Genomic DNA, 27,731 nt, shown 5'->3' with positions numbered 1-27,731 from the left:
AGGTTTGTTTGGTGTACCTTTCCATAAACAGGGAACTCTGCCTAGGCTGCTCTCTTCCCCAAATGCACTGCACTCAGAACCTTTTCTCCTTCTCAGAATAGTGATGATGCATTTCCATCACACCCATGATCTGAGTGAAAGTGGGGATATTCAGGATTGTAATTCTGGGAGGTAAGCAGATGAGAGTCTTACTCCTTACTCCTGGAGATGATTCAATGATGTCCACCTAGTCCAGACTGAAAGAAATTTATTTCTGCTTACCCAGAGTCGAGAACAATACTCTGCATACAAAAACCATCCCTGGGAAATTACAAAGTTATTTACATTGTTTGCTGTTGGGTTTTGTTTTTTTGTCAGGAGAAACAGGAGGACAGAGAAGAGGGTGGATGTGGGGAAGGCTCAGGGATAGAATCTTGTTTAGCCATTACATAAAGTAACTTTCACCATTTCCAAACTTTATGGAGTGATAAGGAAGAACATTAAAGTTACAATAACCCCCTTTTCAATCAAGGAGCTACCAGTTTAAGGAAGCAAACATCACAACACATACTGCCTCTGAGTCCGTAAGGCCATGAAGGTAGATCTCCTGCCAGCTCAAGGAATGAGTTAGGTCTCTCAGCACATTCACCTGGCTAATCTATAGATGGCTCCCCTTCACTCAGAAATGCCAATCAACATCACTTAGCTTCTTTTTCCAGCACTACCCTTTTCAAGTCAGACCTGCTCTTGAATGGGGGAAGTCCACTGGAGACCCACAAATCTAAAATGATGTGAGATCTTGAAGTGAGCCCTGCAATGCTAGTTGAGATGGTTCAGAGGTTAAAATGGCTGTTACAACTTCAGACAATACTTACACCAGACCACAGCAGTGCTTTCAACCCTCAGGGGCATTTTATTTCAGAAGTTTCTATGTATTACACAGGTATTTATTTCCTTTCTCTCACCAGCATCAGGAAGATTTAAAAAAAAAAAAAAAAGAAATTTGTAAAATCTCTTATATAATTTCTCTAGTCTTAGACTTAAAAAAGCTGAAGTGGTGCTTCTCCTTTATGAGAATACTGCTTTTTAAGGAGAATTCAGTCTATCTTTATGCTCTGTACAGGTTTCCTTCCTGGAGAAAAAAATGGTCAATGCTTCTGCTTCCTTTTAGTAAGTTCATTTCTCCATTATTATTACACATTATCATTCTCCACTTGATACCTTCTTAGAAACTTGATTGTTGGCTGCATTTTTCATTTGGCAAAAATTCAATGTGGTTTTACGTGGGATGTCTAAGTGTCAGAAACAGCAGTGTTGATGTTCTGGTTTCAAGAAGGAAAATCTATAGAGAAATATATACATTCCGTGGAAGAGCAAATGTAGGAGACTGAAAAAGGGTATGCACAGAGTTAAGAAGGCTGATAGACACTACTGGGTTTTGAATTCTGTGGCTGTCAGCCACCAAAGATGCAGCGTAGGCCAGAATATAAATCTCTGCAGGAAGAAGTTTGCTTAGGAACTGCAAAATGACAGAGTCGGCTTCATTTTGTTCCAAGTGTATTAGAGCAGACACACACAAGGAGGAGCAGTATGCTCATTCACAGTGAGAAGTCATCTGTAAATGATCCTGTATGGTCATTTCTGCAAATGCTCTGTCAACCTAGGAGCCAGTGGAAGAGAAAAGAAGCATCCTATTAAAATACACTTCCAGTTCTAACTCACCCAAGACCCCGGCTTCCTTAGCACCATGATTTGCTAGTCCAGAATGAAGTTTAGAGTTACGTGTTTCTCTAGGTCATCTGGAAGCTGGTTCACTGGAGTCACTGCAGAACACATGGGTGTGCCCAAGAAAGCAGCAAGTCTACCCAGAAGGGTATGCCTTAATGATCTTCACATCATCCACAGGGCGGTCCTGGGAGTTTGTTTCCACCATTCCTACTCGATTCACCATTCCTATACCTTGGCACACACGGCCAAAAATGGTGTGTTTGCCATCAAGCCACTGGGTGGGGGCTAGAGTCACAAAGAACTGGCTGCCATTGGTGTCTGGCCCTGCATTGGCCATTGCGAGAATTCCAGCCCCTGGTGGGAAAAAGGGAGAGGAAAGAATATGAAAAACCCCTACAGCCCCAGCCTGGAACTGTTACAGCATCCTAGGGATGAAAAGAAGCTAGACTTTGTTCTGACCTCTATCATCAACCACCTGACTGGGACAACCTTCCCTCAGGGCAGGCTCTCTGCCTTTACACAAAGACCATCACCGCACTACTCTGACAACCTCACCGTCCTGGTCTTCACCTCCTCTCCAGCCTCCAACCATAACGATCCCCAGTAACTCCTGGACCATGTTCCCAATTCCCCCCAAAATCCAGCAAGATCTTCTGCTTCTCTGAGGAAGCTTTTGTTTTCCTGTAGTTTATAAGGGCAACATTCAACAAATAGTTAAAAGAGCCTCAAACACTCAGACCAGCACTCTGAATCTCTCAGGACTCTCAGAGAGGCAGTACTTTCTCTAACCCACCAGGGCTCTTTGTGGCACCATAGCTGGGCAGCTCCATGGCACCAAGCCATGGTGTCAGGCATGTACCTTGAATCACATCCAAACAACTTAGCTTTTAAAATCCACTCTTCCTTCCCACCCAGTCCAGCCAGACGATATACTTACCCGTGAATTTCAAGTCAGGATGAAGTTCATCTTCAAACTGCTTGCCATATATAGAGGCACCACCTCGACCTGCCAGATTAGAAGAGGGAAACCAATCAGCCAGTCCCACTCTACCTCATAAGAATTATGGCGCAGGGTCAAAAGATCTTTCAGTTACAGCAAAGGACAAAGCAGTGAGCATGCCTAGCCCCCTGCTATGTGTATTGCTACTACACAACCCAGCAGCAGAACTGAGCTCTGACACAGCACATTCAAATGACTGGTTCCACTCAGATTAGACGTTTCTTTTCAAATAATACTGAAGTGTTTTTTCCTGCTTAGTAAGGTAATACATGTTCCCTGTCAAAATGTAGAAAGCATAGGCCATTATCAAAAGAACACTAAAGTCCTCCATAATCTAACCATCTATAGATAACCACCATTCATAGTTTGATGTGTTAAGGAGTTTCTTCATTTTTAACATTTTTATTGAGTATTTTTGATGAGTGCCCTGTGCCCATCATAGACACTGCTAATCAATCAGCATTCTTCCCTGCTGTGCTTAGATTTGCCTCTGAATCCTTACCAACCCAGAACTCAAGGCAGCCATTTTTAATGGACAAGATGGCACAACAACTGAAATCTATTTGCCATCCTTAACCTAGGATGAACGAAAATAAAATTCATTTAAGTCAAAGATACAGCTTCAGGAGAAAAAGGAACAGTGGTAAGTGGCAATGTGACAGAGGAATAGTATGAGAGCAGGCAGAGAGTCCACTGAGAGGAGAGATAGTGCATCACAAGAATATGAAGAAACGTGACACTGCGAATGACATCAGCAACACCACCACCGGTGCTGTGCTGGGCAGCCAGGTTTTTTCTTATAGCAAAATGTATGTTAAATAATGGTTTTTCTCACTGGAAAAAAAGTCCAAGTAGGAGGTAACTCCCCATGTCAATTATTTAGCCAAAAGTATGCTTTGTTAAACTACTTTGGTTTTTCCAAGTTGACCAGCCAAGATGAAAGCCTGGAACAAAGTGAACATTGGATTTATCAGCTTACTCTGCTAGCCTGGCAGCCAGAAAACAGCCTGAACACAGGGAGCTCACCTCCTTTTGTGGCCTGCTGTGAAAGCTGCATGTTAAAACACCATGTCCACTCTTGCCCATCCTGTATCCAGGCCCCTTGACTAAGGTGCTTCCATGGTAAAAATCCTTTGCTTTACCTTTTATGATGCTCCACCACAGGGAGCCTGTCACCACCCTCCAGTTCTGGAAGAAAACATTGTTCTCATGCAAAAAGAAATGGAGGTGAATCCTAACAGAATTGGGAAAACCTGCCACCTGGCCCAGGCTACCTATGTTTCTGGAAAATTACTAAACTACTAAACTATGTAAAAACTCATTACAGAAATTTCAACCTGCCAGTATACTTCTAAACAGCAATTATGTAACCAATATATTCCCTCAAACTATACAGTCAAAGCTCCTGCCTAAGGATGGGGCTGGAGGGGGTGGCCAGTGGAAGTGCAAGGGCTGAAGATGAGAGGGGAGAGGGGCTGTGTTCCTAGTCTAGTACAGATACAACAGAGACAGGTGCAGACTTGTTCTCTCAATTCTGTACTGGCTAAGTTCTTTTCCTCTTCTGTCCTCTTTTAAACATTTATTCAATGTATTTAATATTTCAGACATACAAAAGACACTAAGAATAATATGGCAATCAACTGTGCACCCTCTCCTCAAGAAATCAAGTCAAAGACCAGTCCAGGCAGATCCAGTCAAAGACTCCACGCACTACGTCAGGGCTTGAATGAGCAAGCTGAGGATCTGGTTCGTAGTGGGCTGTCCATCTACCAGCTCAGACTTGGAAGCATGATCCCTGCATGCTGATGGCTACCAGAAGAAACCTCAAAGCCCGCGCCCTCTAGGAACTGAAACCCATCATCTATGTGGCACCATAAACAAGGGGCTTTCAGGAGAGGCCAGTCAAGAGTCACAGATAAAGCCTCGGGTTTTAAGCAATCAGAAGGAAGTGTAAGGAAAGAACATGGAGGCCCCTTTTTACTCATTAGGCATAGTTTGACCAACTGCAACTAGTTTGTGCCTCTTCAACACCATTTACTCATCTTATGTTATCTTTTCATAACCTAATTCAACTCAGGAGGGCTTGCAGCAAAATGTCAGAAAGACAAATAATTCCAATCAAAACATTCCTTTGGGCATGTGGAATAGGGGAGATGTGGTGGGGGACAGGAAGTGACTAAAGAGTTCTCTGGTGCACAGTAGGTATAGAGATGTCAATGATCATTTATAAAGTCAACAACTCTGAAGCTTTGCAGTCAAAAACTTGCTGTGTGCCTAGTCTAGTAGAGATATAATGGAGACAGGCACAGGCTTGTTCTCTAAACTCCGCACCAGCTAAGTTCTTTCACTCTTCTGTCCCCCTTTTAAACATTTTGTCAATGTATTTGTCAGTGGATAATGTGGCAAGCATTATAGTAAAAAGTATCCATGACTGATATACTCACTTTGTTGGTAACAGAGTTAGAAGGGAACTGACTAGAGCTGCTGCTGGACTACCTGGTCACATGCCAGACACCAGATCTAACCTGGGAAACAATGTAGTTTTCCAAGAAGATTTGCAGTTCGTAGGATAGAGTCCTCTCTTCCTCACATGCCTTTGTGGTCAGAGAGATTTGGATTGCAGTTCCAACTCCACCACTTCCCTGGTTATATAACTTTAAGCAAGATACTTTTCCTCACCAAGTCTCGTTCCCTTGTTTGCAAAATGGGAATAGTAGTTCTTATGTCTCAAAGGATTGTTGTGAGAATTAAGTATGATAATACACAGAAGCCATGTAGTATATAACATGAAGCAAATACAGTAGGATCAGTGAGAATGAGCTCCCATTAACTGAGGTAAGCTGAGCATTTTCTGTGAGATGCAACTGTAGGTTGTTATTAATACCCCACCTTGGAAGCCAGTCGCTTGGTTTATTCCAGTTCCTCTGTCCTCAAACCTCCACTACTCCCTCACTGCTCCTCCATCTTTGTGGATAACTTTGCTCCTTACTTCACTGAGAAAGAGGCAGAAGAGAACTTTCACATGCTCTCACCACCAAATACACTTCCCTTCCTGCATCTCTACCCATTTACCTTCCTTCCTCCTTTACTAAAACACTGAATGAATAAACCGCTAAGGACTATCCCACTACCATGTACATAATCAATCCCATTCACCTTTATGGAACTTTCAGACTACAATTTTCCCCTCTCCGGCATCAATTTTTCTTTCTTGTGGATCATGCCTATCAGCATAAAAAAACGGTATTAACATTTCCTCTGTCAAAAGAAAAGGCTTCATCTCCAAGTATCCCATTTCTCTGCATCCCTTCACAGAAAAATTCCTCAAACTGGGTGTCTCCACTTCTTCGCCTGCCTATTGAATGCTCTCTATTCAGACTTTTGCCCTCCATCAGTGACCACCATGTTGTTAAATCCAAGGGTCAGTCCTCAGGCCTCACCTTGTTTGATCCATAAGCAGCATCTGACAGTCGGTGTCACCCTTCTTTACATTCCACCTTCCTGGCGGCTCCTTGTTTTCCTCTGCTGGCTCCTTCTCTTCCCCCTCTTTTCACAGGTGTTCTACCTGCACTGAGGTGTGACATTCCCTGCCACCCCTTGTTCCCTTGCCCCTTCCTTTCACAGGTGCTACCCCAGTAAATCTCTCGAACAGCTCGCTGTCTTGGCATCTGCTTCGCAGGAGAACAGACTAATCACCCTAGCCCAGGCTACAGCAAGCTCCAGCTGACAGCAATGGAGGCTCCCGGCTGGCCTCCTTGCTTCCAACATTGCCTCCCCATTCCCGCTCCAGTCTGTTCTTGGGGAAGCCAGGGGATCCTTTCAAAACAAGTCTCATCATGGCAGTCCTCTGCTCAAAATCCTCTGGTGATATTTTATGACACTCAGGGAAGAATCGAAAGTCTTCACCAAAGACTTGCCATAATCTGGTGCCATCCTACCCACCAAAGTAAGCCCCTGCCACCCGCCTCACTCACCTGCTCCAGCCGCACTGGCCTCCATGCTGTTTCCTGCCAGCACATTCTGGTCTAAGGCCTCTGACTGCTATTCCCTCTGGAGTGTCCTTGACCCTGAGTCCCAAAGCTCACTGCTTCACTTCACTCAGACTTCACTTTACATTTGCTCAAATGCCAGCTTATCAGAGAGGTCTTCCCTAACAATGACGTGACACTTCCCTCATCCTCTATCCCAGTGGTTCTCAAGCTCGGTGACTTTGCCCCGGGAACACTGGACAATGTTTGGAGACATTTCTGGTCGTCACCCTGAGGGGTCCTTCTGGCACCAAGCAAAAAGGTAGAGATCAAGGCTGAAGGTAAACAGCCTATAATAATGCACAGAACAGCCTCCCACAACCAAGAATTAGCAGTCTAAAATGCCAATAGTGCCAAGGTTGAGGATCTCTATGCTTATACCTTATTTTTTCTGTATTGCTTGTCATGATCTGCCAATATCTTAGGTAACTGTTTGTTCATCGCCTCCCTCACTAGAATGAGAGACCTCCACAACAGCTTTCTTATTCACTTGCATCCTCAGTTCTCAGAACAACGCCTGGACTATGGTAGGAGTCCAACAGCCATTTGTCAAATAAATCAACAACCACACTTTTTTGAGTTCCTATTTAGTGTCAAAACTGTGCCAATCATTTTACAAACAGCTCATTTACTACTCAAACAACCCTATGAGGTGTATATAATCGCACTCCCCATTCATACATAAGAAGCTCAACAAGTTTACATAGCTTGTGTTTGTGCGAAGCCAAGATTCAAACCCAAGCCCACTAGGGTCCACAACCCCACTGTTCACCCCCATACTGCACTACCTTGCCATATACTACAATACGTAAATTTCCTTACATATTTTTTTAATCCCAGACTCACAAGTCCCAAATGGTCCCTGAATGATGCTAGATCAAACGTGAACTCCTGTCTGGGAGTCTCCATGAGCTGGTCCAATCTTACCCCCCATGCAATCCCACTGCAGCTAGTTTTTCTAGTTTTCTATTTCTAGTTTTCTGTGCACTCTGCCCAAACTGCTCCTCTACTATCCCCTAATGTGCAGTTCAGGGACCTTAGAAATCACATCTTCGGCACTCGTCTTGGGTGTGGAGAGGCAGCCAGGTTCAGCGTGTGAGGTGCTACACCTGGGGTAGTGGGCTCGCCTTCACACCCTCCAGGCCTGTCACCTGTGCCTTTGCTCTGTACTCTCCTCTTCCTAAATCCAAAATGTCCTTTCTTGTCCTCCCAAGAGTTAAAATTCTACATTTCCCTCAAGACCCGCCTCAAAATGTCTCCAACCCATTCTAAACCCACTCTACAGTACTTTTTCTCTATTGTGAACTATTCTAACCTACGTTATATACATAATCCTAGCATATCACCATACATTTGCATATTTATTATATTACTATTTTCTAGTTTTCTTTTTTATAATGATCATCTTGTCTTCTGGCAGGGAAGGGAGCTCTGCAAGAAAAATGCCTTGGTTTTTAAGGCTAAAGTACTCCTCACAGGTCTTAAGACTCTCAGCAAATATTCATCAAATGAATAAAATGAACAATGAGCTTGCTGTTCGACATGTTAAATTTCAGGTGTTCCTGGGGCTCTGAGAGAAAAGAGAAAATCAGAGTGCAGAGGATGCACAGTGCAATCAGCATGTAATTAATCACTGCAATATGGCAGCTGGTGAGCACTGTGAGGCTAAGTGCTGAGCAGGAAGAGCAGAAGGAAGAGCTTGATAGCATGCCATGTCTTACAGGGAAGAGAGAGAGATGTTAGAAGAAACTGATAAAAGACGTTAGAGGGCTATGGAAAGCGCCAGCATAGTTACCACAACAAGGGAAATTTAAAAGAAGAAATTGGTTAACCTGAAGCAGGAAGTCAAATGTATTTATCTGAATTGAGGAAACACTTGGCAAAGATGTATCAGAAAGACCATGGAAAGAATAGCTCCAGAGCAGTCAGTCAGGGACAGAAATGGTACATCAACTTGCTAAAGGGCCCAGTATACCTCATGCTGCTCATCTGAGATATTTAGCTAAAAGCATGTTACCTAATCAGCTAGCAGTTCATACTAGTGACCCAGGAGGGCCTAACTCCTGTTTGCCTTCTGCCACGATCTGCCAACAGGCTTGGCTCATTCGTGCATTATCCTTAAGGCTGCATCCAATTATTTGGAAATCTTTAGAGTGACTCAATTCCATTAAAATCACATCATAGAAATGTGACATTATAAAGGACTGCAAACCAATTACAGAAATACAGGGAAACTCTGACATCTGAGTCACTTCAATTCTTGTACACTAATCATGGACTCTCAGTTCACTGGTGTTATAAATTAAAATTTTATCTCATAACAACGAGAGAGGTAGAAGACAGGAAAGAAATACATCAAAATGTGGACAGGACACTTTCAGATAAAGTGGGATGAAGCAGGATTAGACTCTGACTCCCCCAATATCTGATGAAGCAAACACAGAAAATTCAAATTTTTCCAAAGCCAAAAACTCACCAGCATTAACCACGTAAAAAGGAAACAAACTTGACTCCAAAAATTCTGAAAAGAGTCAGCCAAGGAAAGAAATAGGAGATTCTTCTGCCTGCACTCCCTCAAGTGGTATCAGGAAAGGAATGTTATCCAGAGAATTCTCAAATACCCTCCAACTGAGACACCAACAGAGGGAAGAGGTAAGCAGCCCTGACGAAGTTGCAGAGAAGTCCTTGAAGGCAGGAACCCAAATACCCTAGGCACTAAGGAGTGGCAGGGCAGCCTGCCAGCACCGGCCACTTAGGGCAGGGGGGGGGACACTGGGCCATGATGGGGGTCAAGACATGCTACCCTAAAATATAGCTCCTTGCCATACTGAGTATTTCAAGCTGAAGGCATTTGAGAAACGGCAGGTATAGGGAGGATTTTCTGACCTTCCTCTGAAGCAGGTCATCAGACCCTCCTGTTCTCGAGAGAGAGGTGCCCTCCCTACACCCAGAGAAGAGGGACACCAAGAGGAACCTGAACACACAGCCTTGCTCTTTGCTCCAGTCTACTACACTTAGCTCAAACCCCTTTTGTCCTATCACATTTTCCCACAACTTTCCACTATTCATAAAACCAAGTGTGAAAACACTCAAATGTAAACACTGCTTCAGGTCTTCATTTCCTTATAAGAGCTTCAGTGTCACAAAAACTTCTATTAAACAAATTGTATGCTTTTCTCTCATTAATCTGTCTTTGTTACAGAGACCCAACTGAGAACAAAAAAGAGTAGGAGGATCTTCTTCCTCCAATACAGCTATACTTAGGGGACTACCCACAGTCCAGGGTCAGGGGAGAGGGACACCACTGACTGGTGGAGATCGCCCTGGGGCAGGGCTCTGATGGCGTCTGGGAGGACAGAATAGAGGCTAGCCCTCCAACAAGGGGCTCACTCAGCATGAGCTCAGCTTGTGTTAGTTCCTACACCCTCATCAGGCTAGAACTAAATGAACAGAAAGCAACCTAGCATTTGGGAAGGAGAAGAAAATTGGTCCCACAAATTGGGAGAGTGACATAGAGAATCCATTAACACTATACCTTAGCAAATAACAGGTTAAGACAACATAGGTGCTGACCTTAAGCATGGTAAGATGAAAAGAAAAGGCACAGAAACTATGCAACATTCCACAATAAACTGAAGGAGAGAAAGAAAGGAAGGCTGGAAGAAAAAGAGGAAGAATAGTGTTCACTTCAGGACCTCAGTCTGGGAGAAGACATAATCCAAGGGGGGCAGTCTTGTGGAACTAGCTCGAAGACAAGATAACAAATCAACAGAATAAGTTGAAAAGATATCACAGCTAAGCTACAAACCCTGTCTTTTGGGGTATTTACACAGGTATGCTTGATCAAATCACAGGCCATTGGTGATTAAACTCAGTTAATATGAAGTTCATAAGGCAAAACCCATTGGAAAAAAATCAGTACAGTGGTTGTCTTTGTGGGGATATAGGTGGGGATAGGCTGAAAGGGGGCATGAGTTAATTTTGTGGGGTGAAGTTTAATATTCTTTAACTTCATAGGGGCTTGTGTTTATAGGTGTATGCATTTGTTAAACTCATTACATTTCATTTTAAGCAAATTTCCATTAAGCCTGTAAAAATGTCAAACTCTAGTTAACAGGCATTCTGAATTATTTATGGAAAAGCTTGCTGATGTCTGCAATTTGAAATGGAAAATGATCATGGAAAAATGGAAAAATAATAATATGAGTTGATGGACGAGGGATGGGTATGTAATAAAACAAATATACTTAAATGTTAATGATAAAAAAGAACTTCACAGCTAAGGAAACAGACTGATAGCCAAATGACACCAGTAGGCTCTAATAAATAAATTAGAGCAGTAAAGAACATAACAGACATGACAACAGATTGAAAATGTCAGAGTAAAGGTCTGAGATTATTTCACTGGACACAGGAAAAAATAGAAAAACACTTCACACCCTCAACAGAAATGACAGATATGGAAAGCAAAGGTAATGAAATAAAGAATAACAAGATTCCTGAAACAGAAAATCCAGTAAGTATAACAAAATATTCAGGAACACAAATAGAAAAATTTTCCCTGAATTGAAGGAAGGAGCAAATCTGGCCTCAGTATTCTCCAAAGCCATGTTCAAAACCAGAAGGCAATGGAGTAAAATTGTCTAAAAAGACAAGGGAACGAGTATGGCCCAAAAATAGTACACCCGTAGTCATGGTGTTTTCAAGTGTAAGGGCAACAGGCAGAAATTCTCAAACAGGATTGAGTTCACAATTACAACACCTGCCAGCACTTATGAACAGGAAAGTCTAGAGGTGAGCACCTCTAAAATGCAGACCCATACTCTGGCTGAGGGACTCGTGGGTGTAGAATGGAAAGTGTTGTAAATTCTGACAAGGAAAAACAAAGCTAACAACAAAAATTGGGAGTGAGAGGAAGAATAGGAGTGAGATTGTAGAAAATAAAAATTCCTGGCACAGAGCCCTTAAAGCCCGTATAATTTCCTAAGTGATAAGAACACTAGGAACATCTCTTGTTCTGGTATCTGGTCTTTGACCCCATCCATGAAGCTGTTCCTAAAATGATTATAAAATTCCTAAGTGATAAGAGCAGGAGCATATCTTTTGTTCTAATGAGACAACTCTGTGTGGGTTCCTGGAGGGCTTCTGGAATGGGGCTGGAAACAAGACCAGCCATGATTAGAAGCTTGGAATTTACAGCCCTACCCACTATCCTCCACAAAGGGGTTTTTTACAATCTTGTTCTTGTTATTCTCAGTTGTCCTTTGTTTATCCTCTATGATCAGAGGCATTCCCTTTTTTTCAATGTATATGAACACATTTCAAAATACAGAATTACAGGAAAGTAGAAAAAGAACAAATTCCTCATAAATATATTTCCTAAAGATTCCTAACCACCACTAACTATTCCCCCAATATCCAACCTCTCAGAAATGATCAATAGCCACTTTAATGATAATCATTCCAACATGATGAAACCTTAAAATCCCAACAGTACAGAGCTCAGAGAGCTTCCAGGTGGGTGAACACATCCATACAAGGTGGGGTGACTCACCCCAGAAGCTCCTGCACTTGGGACTGTCCCAGACTTCCCCCTATGAATCTCTTCATCTCTGCAGTTCATCTGCATCCTTTACCATATCCTTTAATAAACTGGTAAACACTAAGTGTTTTCCTGAGTTCTTTAAACAGAACCCAAGAAGGTTGCTGGAGCCTCTGATGTATTAACTGGTTGCACAGAAGCACCGGTGATAATCTGGGTTACGACAGGCATCTCCATGCTGGGTGGGGGGCAGTCTTGTGGAACTAAGCCCTCAACCTGTGGGGTCTGATACTTACTACCTCTGGATATACAGTATAGAATTGAGTTAAACTGAGTTAAATAGCTGGTGTCATAGAGAGTTTTGCTTGTTGTAAGAGGAACCTCCATACATGTGGTGACCAGAAGTGTCAGGAGTAAAGTCTTCAGTGTGTGTATATAAAAGCAAAGGAGAAACACAGGAGGGAAGAACTGGGTTTTTCCCAAGATAAGAAGTAGGAAAAACTGAGTTTTCCCTAAACAATAGGGAATGGGTAGAAATCCAAATATGAACTGCTTCATCTTTTATAACAGGAAGTCAATTTTTCTATTAAATATATACAAGATTAAATGTATACTTTGTTTTAAGAATAGCATGCATGACATAGCCTATTCTCTTGAAATTATTTCCATTTAGTAGTTATTCATCCACCCCTCCTTTTAATTAGGTATCTGAAAAGATGTCTAGAAAAATGGCCACCAACAGTGGCCGTTGATCATTTCTGAGAGGTGAAATATTGGGGGAACAGTTACTGGTGGTTAAGGAATCTTCAGGAGATATATTTATGAGGGATTTGTTCTTTTCCTACTTTTCTATATATTCTGTATTTTGAATATAGAAATACAAAATTTGAAAAAAAAGGAATGCTTTTGGTCATAGAGGATAAACAAAGGACAGCTGAGAATAACAAAAACAAGATTGAGAAAAGATTCTGCCACACACAGAACCAAGCTTATTTAAAGCCAAACAAGCAGGATCAGGAATTAGCAGAAAGAAAATGCAGACTGAGAAGGAAGGGTCCTCGAAACTAATAAATGTCAGCATCTACCAATTTCACTAATAAATCCCATCTAGATGGTAACTCCCAAATTCCTATCTCCATCCCACACCTTTCCATGAACTCCACACTCACATTCTATTACTTATTCAACACCTCTACTTGAAATAACTGACAAGTATTTCAAACATAATGCATCCAAAGCTAAAACTAAATTCTTGAACTTCCTCCTCCAAACATGCTCCTTTCAGCCTTCCATATTTTATAAAATTCAAGTCAAAAATCTTAAGTCATCCTTGACCATCTCTTCCTCTCACATGCCCACCCAGCCCAGCAATCCCATCTCAACAAATCCCAATGGCTTTATTTCTATCAAAACATATCCTGAATCCAGTCACTTCACACCACCTTCTCTACTACCAGCTTAGTCCAGCCATGCGTTTCTAGACTGGATGGCTACAGTAGCCTAACTTACTCTTGTCCCTACATCCATTCTCCAAATAGCAGCCAGTGATCTTTTTAAAACACAGGTCAGATCATGTCACCCCTATGCACTAAACTCTCTAATGGCTCCTATCTTATTCAGAATAAAACTCAAAGTCTCTACCATGCCCTACAAGGTCCTACACCATCTCCTAAGTAAGCTCCTGCCTCATGGCCTTTGGGTCTACTATTCCCTCTACCTGAAGTGTTCTTCCCCAAGTCACAAGGTTAATTCCCTCAGTTCATGCAGATCTCTGGCCCAATAACATCTCAGAGGGCTTCCCTGACCTTTCTACTAAAATTGCATCCCCACATCCTCTTCCCGCTGAGAACAGAAAGTATTTTTTTTTGTTTCCAGCTATTTCTCTAGAGCTTAGAAAATTATCTGATACAAAGCAAATGCTCAATATTTGTGAAATGAATGACTGAATCAAAGAACTCATTATTTTATTTTTCTCAAAACATTGCAAATGTCCTTCTTTACTTCTGATGATAAGACTACTCGATGCTGAATCTACTACGATTCAGGCAAATATTATTTGCTCTTAGTAAGTACTACATGGAAGTTATGAGAAACTCTAAAGACTGTGAGTTAAGATTGGTTTCCAGTTCACACTTCTGTGTCTGGAAGAGAGTGTGTCCTAGGGAGGGCAGGGGTAGTCAATAAATCAACTAATCCCGTCTCTGGGATGTCTAATACCCAGTAAAAAGTCAGAATGAGACTTTAGAAACGGATGTTGGCTGAACTGTACCTGTCCCTGTTGGGTCCCCTCCCTGGATCATGAAGTCTTTGATGATTCTGTGGAATTTGGTGCCATTGTAATAACCTCGACGAGCCAACTCAGCGAAGTTCTTACAGGTCTTTGGCGCATGTTTCCAGTAGAGCTCCAGCACAATGATCCCCATGCTGCAGATGGAAGGACAGGAGAGAGCCAGTGAAAACAGTGTCACAGCAGATGGAGATTTTATGTGACTGCTCCTGGACCTTTCATTCTCAAGCCTGTAAGTCATGAAATTTCACTAAATGTCACATTTCATGCTCAGCAAGGGAAAACAACATAGAGCGAATAACAAACACAGATATTTGCATAAAACATTCAGGGGCTCTGGTACTTCTTTTTTTTTTTTTTGAGAGGGCATCTCTCATATTTATTGATCAAACGGTTGTTAACAACAGTAAAATTCTATATAGGGAACTCAATGCACAATCATTAATCAACCCCAAGCCTAATTCTCAACAGTCTCCAATCTTCTGGAGCATAATGAACAAGTTCTTACATGGCGAACAAGTTCTTACATGGTGAATAAGTTCTTACATGGTGAACAGTGGAAGGGCAGTCATACCACAGAAACTTTCAGTTTTGATCACACATCACGAACTATAAACAATCAAGTCAGATATGATTTATTCATTTGATTTTTATACTTGATTTATATGTGAATCCCACATTTCTCCCTTATTTTATTTTATTTTTTTTAAATAAAATGCTGAAGTGGTAGGTAGATGCAAGATAAAGGTAGAAAACATAATTTAGTGTTTTAAGAGGGCAAATGTAGATGATCAGGTCTGTGCCTATAGACTAAGTATTAATCCAAGCTAGACAAGGGCAGCAAAACATCCACAGATGCAGAAGATTTCTCTCAAAACAGGGGGGGTGAGGTTCTAAGCCTCACTTCTGTTGATCCCCAATTTCTCACCTGATGGTCCCCCTGCGACTGTGCCTGTCTTAGGTTGTTCCTCCCTTGAGGAATCTTACCCGTCTCTGGCTAACCAGCCATCTTCCGGGGCCATACAGGGAAATGTAAAGTTGGTAAGTGAGAGAGAAGCAATATTCTTTGAAAAGGTTAGCTTTTTACTTCTTTGCAGATTTATGCCCTGTGCCTTCTATGCCCAGCATTTGTCTTGAGGTATCTTTACCACTTGGAATAATTATGATACTTGGTAATTTTCGATATGAGGCACGAATTCTACTAAGGGGCTGTAATTAGGAAGGAAGAAGAGAAGCTATAGGAGTAGCAGATGGAAGAAAACATGGGAGGATTGATTATTTCTTTGACATAACTTCTTGTAGAGTAACATAAGCATGTATAGGTTTTAACAAACTACTAATTAAATTGCATACACACATTAACAGAGTAGGAATACAGATACATAACAAAAGCACACCTACAATTACCAGCCATATACAGTGAAACCAAGAAAACCAGTTAGGTACCCTAGGCATTTGTGAAAACTTATCAATGATATGATGGATATTGTCCAAGTGAATTTGAATAGTTTGAGAAAAATCAGACAAATTAAAACAACACATTCCTGGGAACTGTTCACAGCCCATGTGTTCTTTTAACAGTAGATAGTCTATAGTCGCACGATTTTGGAACACTGCAACTTGCACTTCTCCTAATTCTTGGTTGAGTTCCGACAATACAGATTCAGTCAAATTTGTTGTTTTACTGTATGCACAGGCCAGCTTAGATATCTCTGGTACTTCTTTTTAAGCAAAATAAATGTGGATAACTAAAAATCCTAACACCTTATATATAAAAGTATCACCAATCATCAGAAACCAATAAAACCAACCCCTAAATCAAGAAAAAAAATCCTACACTTAGTATGTAATTTTTTTTAAAAGGGAGACATTAAACTATCAGGACTTCCTACTTACTTATACATGCATAAGTTTCTGAGTGGGGGTGGAAACTGGGTAAATAAAAGGAAGGTTCTCAATGAATATCTTCTTTAAACTTTTATTTTCAAACCATGTAAACATATTACCTATTCATAAAAATTTCAATGGGGAAAAAAAGTACAGTTTGTGTGTATTTAGTATAAGGCGAAAGATTTACGCGATCTGAAGAGAAACCCAACCATTTTTTTGTGTGTATTTAGGAGAGAGTGCAATAAAGACAAAACTTGATTACTTCAAACCTTTATACATACCCATTGTGATAAGCACTTCCCCCCCAAAAGTACTGCTAAGGAAGAAGTAGAAGATTTAGGACAGGTGGCTTCCCCTCCACTCCATCACTCACTTGGACTTTAAGCTCCAAGAATGTGAGAATTGAGTCAATTCTCTCCAGTCTGAATACCTAGTGCCATGCACAGCGTAAGCGTGCACTTATTAGCAATCTGTATGTGCACAGAACATAGCCTTCCAAAAGCTTTTCTACCAGCAGATCATATTTCACACTACTAACATTCAACATGGACTAACACAATTACTCTGTGCAACACACAGTTCTAGGTGCTTTTCCCTCATGGAGTTTATATTCTGGTGGATATTTTTTAAATACAGGGAATAACTTTCTGTAATGGCAATCAGAAAGAACCTATACAATTTTGAAGTAATGTGCCTTTTGACAGCAGTCTAAACTTTTAAGTATTTCTGCAATAGAATAACTTAACAAAGTGCTTACAGATATGGTATGTGTAAAATGTTCATTCCAGTATTTGTCGTAACAAAAAACAGAAACAATTTAAATGTCTTGCAAGGAGAGAATGACTGAAATATGAAATAACCGCAGTACAGGAGACTGAGTGTTTTAGTGAGTTAAAGAAAAGCAAATTGGAGGGAAAAAATATATATTGTATATACACTCACACACACAGTATCATCATGTAATCAATCATATTTCTGTTAAAAAATAGAACAAGAGATATTTCTGTGTACATAGAAAAAGATCTGGAAGGTCACCAACAAACTATTAATAGTGTTTTTACAGGGAGTGGTGGCTTCCCTTCATATTCTATACACTTCTACAGTGCTTGAATTTTAATTTCGATTTGTTTTATAATTAAAAAAATAAGTTAACAAGTGAGTTCAAGAATTACTTTCAAGCTGGGGCCTGAAAAAGTAGAATTTTGCCATATGCGAAGGTGGAGAAGATGGCCAGGGAGCAAAGGTTGCATCTGAGAGGACTGTGCTCTTGTGAAAAGCATCCTGGGCAAAAACAGAAAGATACAGGAGAAAGGGTGGCTGGACCCTGGCTACTAATGTGGGACTATCAGGCAGCCAGAGAGACAGACAAAGGCCAGATGAAAAAAAAAATCTTGAGAATGTCAGACCTAAGTTTTAATTTTATACTGTTGTAGCAGTAAGTTACTTCAGGTTATTTCTCCTACTTGGCTCCAGTGAGGTTCCCCTACTTACTAGCTACGTCGGTTTGGTTAAGCCATTTAATCTGCAAGTGTTGGCATTTCCCCGCTAAAATTGGAGAGAAGGTGGAATAATGCCTACATAATTTGAATTGCTAAAAGGATTAAATTTAATGCTATGCTAAACATCTGGACATGGCACTAGCTGGTTGGCTCTCAATATATTGCATCTGATATTTAATAGTGGGGGAAATGTTCCTTCCTGTGTTCTCCTAATAATTTGCTTACGTAACTGTACTGCTTACAACGTTAATATTTACATATCTGTCTCCTTTGTTCTACTGTAAACTCCTAAAGGCAAGGCTGTGTTTTATCGACCTCTGCATCCTCAAATTCCACCCTCCGTCCCGGGCCTGAGGGCTCAATATATCCCTGTTGAATGAATGGATGAACGAACGGAGGAGTAGGGGGAGGGCAGACTGGCAGCTGGCGCCTAGGCCTCAGAGCGAGTCGGTGCGGAGGCGCACGCGGGCGGTAGCGGTCTCCACTCAGCCTGCAGGCTACGCGCACGGCGGCCACTGCACGCCTCTCCCCCCGGGAGCGCGCCGGGAACCCAGCCCCGCGGCAAAGCCCGTGCTCTGCGTCGCCTCCACCAGCGCAGCCCCAAAGGCCCGATCACCCCTCACCTGGTCTCCAAGTGCACGTTGGGCGGCTGCCAGGAGTCGGGTGGAATGGCAGCCATCGCGAAGCCGGCGGAATTCCTCTCCAGCCACTACTACTTCCGGCGCCGAGTCGCCGGGGAGCCGCCTCTGCGGCGCACATTTCCGGTCCTCGTTGCTCAAACTTTGCGAGGCAAAGAGTTGGGGGTTGAGTCAAGGGAGAGGAAGAACCCACTTCACTTCTAAGGCCGGGAAGCTGAGGTGCGAGGTGAAAACAGGCCGGCAGCAAGGACGGAGAAGAGTACAAGCTCCATTACCTCCAAATGGAGAAACCGCCCCATTCTCCCGACTCTGGCCGGTTCATTTTGGCATGGAAGGCAGGAACAACCAGCAAATCTGCATTCCGATTAAAGTGAGGCCCTAACTTTCAATTCGAAGAATTTCCTTGCCCTGCAACAAGTCAGGGACCGGAAGCGGAGGAAGAGAATCAAAGGGAATAGAGATGATAGAAGCCAGTAGCTAACTTTTTTAAGGCGCTGTACAGTTTACATAGCACTTATATTTTATCTATTCCAAAAACCAATCCTGTAAAGTAGATGTTATTCCCATTTCTCAGATGTGAAAACTGAGACTCAGCAGCTAAATTGCTTGTTCATTTGTCCATAGCCATACAGCAAATCTGAGCCTTGTGAATCCAAAGGCAGAGTCTGGAGAGAGGAGAGGGAAGGGCTGGGAAGAATATGAGAGAAAAGGAAAAAGGGAGAGACAGGACACTTAAGATCAAAAACATCATGGCTAGGGCAAGGCTTAGAGTGACAAGGATGGATGGTGCCCGAAAGTGGTTAGGACGGTTTGCTCTGAGTTATAACTAATAGTTCACATTAAATTATTTAGGGTAGCTTGTGTTTACTTCATTCATCCTATATCTAAGCTGAATGTGTCTTCTTAATGAATGTCTTTTATTAAAAACAAAATTATAAGCTTTTACAGAAACGTAATTTTTCCAGTTGAAAACCTGAAGTAAGTGACACATCATCAAGACCTGTTAATTCTTTTTTCCAAAGATTCCCAATTTGTTTCCCTTCCTATTCCCACTGCTGTTTCAGACCTTTAACACCAGGAGCCCCCTTGCTGGGTTCCCTGTTTTGGGGCTTCCCCCCACTAATCCATCCACAGTAGCCAAAGCCTTCCTCCCAAAATATCTGGTAGCATGTCACTTCCTAGTCATGAAATCTTAAATGTCCTGAACCACTTGGCCTGGGCTTGAAAGCCCTCTGCCAGTTGCCCCTCACTGACTTCTCCAGCCTATTTCTTCATGACTCAAATGTGTTGCCAACATTCCTATTTCCAGATCTTTGCCCAGGCTGTTCTTTTTCCTTATAAATGTTTCCAGAATCTCACCCATGCCTTGTCCCAGCTCCTTCAGAACACTTCTCTACACTTCCTGTGTACAGTAGCCTCTTTCCCCTTCTCTTTTCTTAGTCTTTAACTCTGTGCTGCCTTCCTTTGCTGTCTAACTGCTTCTGTCAAGATTCTCTTCTCTTCAAGCAGATTGTTAACAGCCCATGTTAGGGACCATGTCCTAGTTCAGTTCAAGTCAACATTCACACAGGGCTGTTCCAGACCAGAACCTGAACAGAGGGAACTTCCCGTGGCTGAGTAGAGCTAAGGCACCAACCCACAAAACAAGCAGTTGTGTTATGCAGGGTGTTACTACTTGAGAACCTTGTCAAGAGTTCTAAATCTCAACAGAGAGAAGCCAACACTAAAGAAATGAGTATATTTACCCATCATTTCCCTCCCTATCCTTTCCCTCAAACTAGTTTCTCCTCCTGTGCCCCCAGTCACTATTGTCCAGCTCACCAGGCATATCTTTGACTCCTCACACTCCCTCAGCTACATCCCTACACACTTTACAGGTCACCAAGCACTTTTACACTCATGGTCTTTTCTCAATCTCCCATTAGCCAGGTTTTTGACGAGTGCTCTGAGCCACTGCCAGGGGGAAGTGACCAGCTCCGGAGCCCACCAGGATTTAATGTGTTCTGGAACCCAAACCTTTCCTCTGCTTTCCCTTCCTGAGTCTTCTACTATCTGGCAGCCTTTCTGATCTTTTATACCTGGGAAATGTTTCTTGAGTGGATTTCTTCTTCCCTTCCTTTTTTTGTTTTTCCGTTGAACTTTCCAAAGTTAATTTTTCCTCTTCCAATCTAGTCTTCATCCTCCACCAGATATATATGCCCATAACAGAGCTCTGATCATGTCACACCCCTGCTCAAAACCTTCAGTGGCTCCCCACTGCCCACAGATTGAAGTCTAGCATTCAAGGCCTTCTTGGCAATGCCAAGCTGATGTTTAAAGATTGTTTTTTCTTCTGTAAATAGTATTGGCCTCAGCCAAATCAACGTTCCAGATTCCCAGAATGTGCTCATGTCTTCCCTCCTTCTGAATCTTCTCACTCCTATTCCTTGTGCCCCAAATGCTCAATCTCAGACTCCAATGTCTGAATCCTAACAGGCCACCTCCAAGGTCACTTTCTCTTTAAATCTTTTCTAGGAGCACCTAGCAGCCACTAGAAACTGAGGAAGATAGAAATGGGTCACATAATCTATGCCCAGACCCAAAGGAACTCACATTCTAAGAAAGACAGTTAAACACACAGCTACAGGGGAGTGGAATGAAGGCTGTAATCAGAAACATGCAGTGCTTTCTGAGCTCTGGTTATTCCAGAGCTGGCTTTGAGTAGTCAGAGGATTCCCTGGGAATGATAACTTGAGCTGAGGGCTGTTGGAATTAGCCAGAAGTCAGAGAGGTTTCTCCTCTTTGGAGAGCTGAAGCATTATAAAGGGCTTGGAAAATCAGAGATTGTTTCTTGGTCTGCCCTGGAGGTGAGTGTAAGGGAATTGTGAAAGATCTTAGAACTTGATTCTGAGGGCAAAAGGGACCTTGAAATTGTGGAATCAGATTTTGTACATTAGAAGTGTCACTCAAGCTGTAGTTTGGAAACTGGTAGAAAGGACCAGGAAGACATAGGCTTTCTAGGACCTCTGGATCCCCCAAAACACTTTTTTTGAGGTAAAAAATTTTAATTGAAATATAATATATATCCAGAAAAGTGGACAGATCCTAAGTGAGTTAATTATTACAAAATAAACCCACCTGTGAAACCACCATTATATCAAGAAAGAAAAAAACATTTTCAACTCCACAGAAGCCTTTCCTACAAATCAATACCCCTTCCCACCTCTCCAAAGGTAATCACTTTGACATCTAAATTTATAGACTGGTTTTATCTGTTTTTGAAATTTATGTAAGCAGAGTCATAAAGCATTTTTTTGTGTGTCTGGCTTCTTTTGCTAAACGTTATATATGTGAGATATATCCATGTTGTTATATGTAGTGGTCACTTTCACTTTTCAATGCTGTGTAGTATTCCATTGTATGAATATACTACAATGTATTTATACATTCTGTTGTTAATGAGCAGTTGATACATTTCCAGATTGTGGCTACTACAAATAATGCTGCTGTGAATATTCTTGTATGTCTGTTGGTACACTTGTGCATGAATTTTGGATGTACATCTAGAGGTAGAATTGCTGGGTCATAGGTTCTATGTGTATTATAATATAGTAGTTAACACCAGACTGTTTTCCAAAGTGGCTGCCTGCAGCAGTTTACATTCCTACCAGCAGTATACAAGTTGCTGTTGTGCCACTACCTCACCAACACCAACCAGTCTTTTTCATTAAAGCAATTCTGGAGTCTGTATAATATCTCAATAGTCATTTCCCTAACAACTAATGATTAATGAAGTTGAACACTTTTTCATATGCACATTTGCCATTTAGATATCCTGTTTTGTGCTATCATTTTTTTGTGTGTTCAAATTTTTTTACCTATTTTTCTCTCTGGCTGTCTTGTTCTTATTTGTGGAATTCTTTATAGAATTCCTGGACATAAGCTCTTGCTATTTTTTCTTACTATACAGCTTATTTTTTTCACTTTCTTAATCATGTCTTTTGATGATTAGAGGTTTCTAATTTTAATGTAATCAAATGTATCAATTTTATTTCTTACAGAACATCTTGATTCTGACTAGCCACATTTCAAGTACTCAACAGTCACTTGCATGATGACAGTATTGGACAGAGCAGCTCTAAAATTTTATTGTTTTGTTTTCCTCATGTAGATCTGCAATGCACATAGAATTTATTTTGGCATATGGTGTAAAGTAGGGGTCAAGTTTCATTTTTTCCTATTTGGATACACAACCGACCCAGCACCATTCATTGAAAGCATTGTCCACTCCTCTACGTCATAAAGCAAGTGTCTATATATGTCTGGTTCTGGTTTCGGTCTCTCTGTTCTGTTTAGTTGGTTTCCCTGCCTGTGCGTCAACATCACAATGTCTTTGTAGCTGCAGCTTTATTAGTCTGAACCCAGTAGCGTTTTGTTTCAGATCGCCTGTAGAAAGCAATTAAGATCTCTGGCACTAAAGGCAGGGCAAGATAAGGACCCTGGGTTCAAATCATGACCTCACCTCTCCATCTGTGTAATCTCGAGCAAGTTAACTTTTCCACAAACCTCAACTTGGTTAGTATGAGGTTTAATGTTGTGGGGCTATTTATATCATAGTGTTGTGGAAGCAGTTCACGAATATCAAGTACTTATAAATGTCTGGCACAGAGTAAGCTCTCAACACTTATTATTAATGAGTGGGCCGTGTGTAAATTCGAGTGATTTGTTTACTTGTCTTTCTGTTTTAGACTGGGGTAAAGGCCTGCCCTTCATTTACGTATGCCTCCCACTCCTACCCCTTAATGCCTAACACGCTTCTTGGCACCTAGTTGGGGGCTCAGTAAATGCTTGCTTGTTGAGTCAGTTCAACTATGATGTTTGTGCCAGCCTAAGCAGAGGAGAGACCGGGCAAAGACTTAAGAAGACTAAGAAGGAAAAACTGCACGCCAGGGGGAGCAAGAACCCCTGTTCTCAGATCTCGCGAGAGAGTTCTCCCGCGCGCCGCGACATCGCGAGTTTTGTTTTGTCGGAAGTGCGGGGTGGGAAGAAGGAGCTCTTGGAGGCCGCGCCGCCTAGCCTTTGGCGCGGGAGTTGCTTCCGGGTTGCGCACCGGAAGCAGGAAGTTGGAGGTTTATCCTCCTCGCCCGGCGGCTGCTGTCCCCGAGGCGGGAGGAGCCTGAGGGGACGCGGGCCCCGCAAGTGAGTGACTGGGGCCCGAGGCCGGGAGGGGGGAGGCGGCACCTTGAAAACCTCACCGCCACGCATAAGACGTCCTCGCTCGGCCCCTCCGTCGCCCCCACTGCCACCCCGCGCCGTTGCGCTAACCCCTTTTCTGAGTCTCTGGCGTTTTGAAGATTGACAGCATCCCCCGGGACTCCCCCGGGCTCCCCTCTCTTAAGACACCTCTCTTTCTTGGCTCTGCCGGGGAGAGCAAAGTGAGGTTGACTCTGGAAGTTGAACTTGTTTCTCAGGCGTCACCACAGTGTCCAAAACGAGAGTGCTAGCGAAGTCAAGATTTCACTGCCCTTTTGATAGATTTCTAATTTTATGTATATTTAAAATAGGTTCCCCGTCCCCCTAGAAACATCTTTGTCTAATTAAAGAAGGGGGGAAAAAATTACAAGTGTTGGACTTGTTATGTAATAAACATGGCATCTCGGATTTCAGAAAGGAATGTGACTTGTTATTGACCCGAGTAAATGAACGGTTTGTAATAGCCTTTCAGTACAAGGAATTTGCCTGTCTCCTGTTCAGTACTATTTTAAGACCATTAACCCAGCAGGCCACACTTTTCTGGTCTAAGCCCACAAAGGCTTGGTATTTGCGAATATATTTAATTTGTAAAGTATTTAGTCATCATCTTATAATAGAGACTACTCTCAAAACTTACTCTTCTGAATTTTTCTGGTTGCTCGTTTGGTTGTTGCCATGGTGGAATCTTCTATGGCCATCTCTCCCTTAACAAATTTGAGGTATCCCAGTTTCCCTCTAAGGAACAACATGCTTTAACTTAAATTGAACTTTACTACATTGAAGTTCTGACTGAAGTTCATGTAGGCCAATTTACATACCAAAGAGAGACCCAGTTTGCCCCGTTAAGCCCTTTCTGCTTCGGACCAAAACAATTTTCAAGACCCAGTTTGAATCCTTGCTCCTGCACAGCTGTCCTGCAACACCATTAGAGAATGTCCAAGTATGATCCTAATCTTCTCATCTAAACCCTCATTAGGCTAGTGTATTTTTTTAAATTAAGGTATCATTGATATACAATCTTAAGGTTTCACGTGGTTACAACATTCACCCATATTATCAAGTCCCCCACACACACCCCTTTGCAGTCACTGTCCATCAGTGTAGTAAGATGCGATGAGTCAATATTTGTCTTCTTGGTGCTATTAGGCTAGTGTATTTTTTAAAATAGGAAGAATAGAAAATAAAGTGAGTAAGCCATTAGTTTGGGAACAGAATGATCACTTCAGGTCCTTTCTGTAAATTTGTTCAACAGACATCACATTCCATATCTCTGAGGTGAATTCCCATGTCTGTTCTTAATTTCTTGTGTTATTTCCTTCATTTACCTCTGCTTTCAAATAACAATTTCATGGAAAGGGAGACAAGAAGGTAGATGTAATACAAAATGAGAATTGTGTTTCAGGTTCCATGGGCAAAAATCAAGGTTGCAATAAAAGTTTACTCAATGGACAAAGCACTGGGAGTTAGGCTTTTGTAGGCAGAGGAAACTATGTGTACAAAAGCAAAAATATGTGAAGCAGTATGGCAGTGAAGAATGTGAGGAAAGAATGGAAAGTGAGACTGAAGAGGTAGGCAGTGAGCAAATCATAAAGAGCCGTACTGAAACAGAAGGACCACAAAATAGCAGTAGACCCACTGACACTGATAAGGGACTGGTGGTTACCAAGGGGGAGGGTTTGGGGCAGTGCTGGGTAGGGGATGAAGGGGTGGTGAAGGGGATAAAGGGACAATAATTTGCACTCACAAAATAAGTTGGTTACAGGGACGGTAGTACAGCATGGAGAATATAGTCAGTGATTCTGTAATGTCTTACTATACTGATAGATAGTAATTGCACTAGAAGGGATGAGGATTTAATCACTGTTTAGTATACTAAACCACTGTTTAGTATATTTGAAACCAACATAAGATTGTATATCGACGATACTCTAAAAAAGGGCATGATAAGTAGTTAAGACTTCATTTTATAAGTTATTAAGTATTTAATAACTGTTGGGACAAATTTTTACATACATCATTTTATAATCCCCTAAGGACATTGTTGGGAAGACACAATTATCCCTATTTTAAATGAAAACTTTGAGGTTTAGAGAGGCTGAATAGTGTTTCATGGCCACACAGTAGATGAAAAATCTAGTATTTGCATCTGGCTTTTTCAGACCGCAGTGCCTGTGTTCCTAACCATCATGCTAAATTGCTCCCCAGCAGGGTATGAGGAGTCAGTAAAGGTACTTTAAATAGATGAGTAACATGAACCAATTTGCTTCAGAAAAATAGCTTGTGCAGAGTATAGAGGAGGAATCAGAGAGGAGGAGGACAGAAGTACAGAGATTCAGTGTATCTTTGTGATGGTCACTGGGGGAGATACTGAGGGCCTTGACAATCACTAATGAAGAGCTAGTGTTGAGGTGATGAATGTGAGAACTAAACAGGACATAGAATGGAGGATTTAGTGATTGGTTCATTAGTGGGGATGAGGAAGGAGTCGGGTCACAGGGGAAAAATACTAAGTCAGTTATGGACACATTACATATAGAAGACCAGAGGAAATTTGGACCAGGGTGTCTGGTAGGTAGGAGGTAGGTGGGTCTTAAGTTTTGAAGACAGTTCTAAACTAAACAAGAGGTTTAGCTGGTGGTTGAAGCCACAGAGGGAATGAGATCAAGGACAGCTGTAATGAGTAACATTCAGGGACACTGAGTCTGAGAAGAGAACAAGAGGATTATGCCAAGGTTTGAGAGTGCTGGAAGGGGATAATGGGCAACAGAGGCAGCTGTTGCGGAGAAGTCAGGTAAGGTGATAATTGAAAAAGTCATTTGTATTTGGCATGTAGCCAGATTGTTGCCATTGGTGCCCTTAGAACAGTGCCAGTGGCACAAGGGGAGCAGAAATATGATTTCAAAAGGTTAATACATGAATGGAGACCTGAGAAACAAGAAGGCAAAGTGATGCCTTCTTGGTTTTTTAAGGAACTTGGCTCTGAGAGGAGGGAGAGTTCGAGCACTAGAAATCTAGAGGGGATATTTTTATATTCATTTTGTTATCATTAATCTACAATTACATGAAGAACATTGTTTACTAGACTGCCCCCTTCACCAAGTCCCCCCCACAAACCCCATTACAGTCACTGTCCATCAGTGTAGTAAGATGCTGTAGAATCACTACTTGTTTTCTCTGTGTTGCACATCCCTCCCTGTGCGCCCCCCCCACATTATACATGCTAATCGTAAGGACCCCTTTCTTTTTCCCCGACCTTATCCCTCCCTTCCCACCCATCCTCCCCAGTCCCTTTCCCTTTGGTAACTGTTAGTCCATTCTTGGGTTCTGTGATTCTGCTGCTGTTTTGTTCCTTCAGTTTTTCTTTGTTCTTATACTCCACATATGAGTGAAATCATTTGGTACTTGTCTTTCTCCACCTGGCTTATTTCACTGAGCATAATACCCTCTAGCTCCATCCATGTTGTTACGAATGGTAGGATGTGTTTTCTTCTTATGGCTGAATAATATTCCATTGTGTACCACATCTTCCTTATCCATTCATCTACTGATGGACACTTAGGTTGCTTCCATTTCTTGGCTATTGTAAATAGTGCTGCAATAAACATAGGGGTGCATCTGTCTTTTTCAAACTGGGCTGCTGTATTCTTAGGGTAAATTCCTAGAAGTGGAATTCCTGGGTCAAATGGTATTTCTATTTTGAGCTTTTTGAGAACCTCCATACTGCTTTCCACAATGGTTGAACTAATTTACATTCCCACCAGCAGTGTAGGAGGGTTTCCCTTTCTCCACAACCTCGCCAACATTTGTTCTTGTTTGTCTTTTGGATGGTGGCGATCCTAACTGGTGTGAGGTGATATCTCATCGTGGTTTTAATTTGCATTTCTCTGGTGACTAGCTATGTGAAGCAT

At 42.0% G+C, this 27,731-nt stretch overlaps 2 protein-coding genes across 7 annotated transcripts in view; one reads left to right on the top strand and one right to left on the bottom strand.

Moving 5' to 3' along the window:
* Nucleotides 1–230: 230 nt before the first annotated feature.
* Nucleotides 231–18,739, bottom strand: PPIL1 (peptidylprolyl isomerase like 1). Of its 2 annotated transcripts, XR_001850425.3 has the most exons (5): nucleotides 18,577–18,739; nucleotides 14,547–14,701; nucleotides 2,645–2,713; nucleotides 1,762–2,061; nucleotides 231–1,639 (listed from the first exon to the last, which is right to left on the bottom strand). XR_001850425.3 is itself a non-coding variant. In XM_017643534.3 (4 exons), the coding sequence occupies exons 1-4, from the start codon at nucleotides 18,630–18,632 to the stop codon at nucleotides 1,841–1,843; spliced, it is 501 nt and encodes a 166-aa protein (XP_017499023.1). In that variant the 5' UTR covers nucleotides 18,633–18,739; the 3' UTR covers nucleotides 231–1,840. The 2 variants fall into 2 exon arrangements, 1 of the variants encoding a protein (XP_017499023.1); XM_017643534.3 differs by having other exon boundaries at nucleotides 231–2,061.
* Nucleotides 18,740–23,597: 4,858 nt separating this feature from the next.
* Nucleotides 23,598–27,731, top strand: part of C16H6orf89 (chromosome 16 C6orf89 homolog) — a 65,697-nt gene continuing 61,563 nt past the window's right edge. The window contains exon 1 of one of the 5 annotated variants that reach the window (XM_037004433.2): nucleotides 23,598–23,769. The gene's annotated coding sequence lies outside the window, so the exon portion shown is untranslated. The remainder of the gene's footprint in view (nucleotides 23,770–27,731) is intronic. The other 4 variants (XM_037004432.2, XM_073224364.1, XM_073224363.1 and 1 more) reach the window with 4 other exon arrangements.

This window comes from Manis javanica, chromosome 16 (assembly GCF_040802235.1).
Source record: "Manis javanica isolate MJ-LG chromosome 16, MJ_LKY, whole genome shotgun sequence".
In the NCBI taxonomy this organism is placed as follows: Eukaryota; Metazoa; Chordata; class Mammalia; order Pholidota; family Manidae; genus Manis; species Manis javanica.
Note: the sequence above shows the minus strand (reverse complement) of the source record. Positions and strands in the feature narration are given on the sequence as shown.

What these genes read in the sequence shown, in the direction of transcription:
- PPIL1 (XM_017643534.3), bottom strand. Translation starts at nt 18,632, where the DNA reads ATGGCTGCCATTCCACCCGACTCCTGGCAGCCGCCCAACGTGCACTTG. An exon ending in AACGTGCACTTGGAGACCAG is followed by an intron (nt 14,702 to 18,576) that starts GTGAGGGGTGAT and finishes TTCCATCTGCAG; the next exon opens with CATGGGGATCATTGTGCTGG. An exon ending in TCCTGACTTGAAATTCACGG is followed by an intron (nt 2,062 to 2,644) that starts GTAAGTATATCG and finishes TTTTCCCACCAG; the next exon opens with GGGCTGGAATTCTCGCAATG.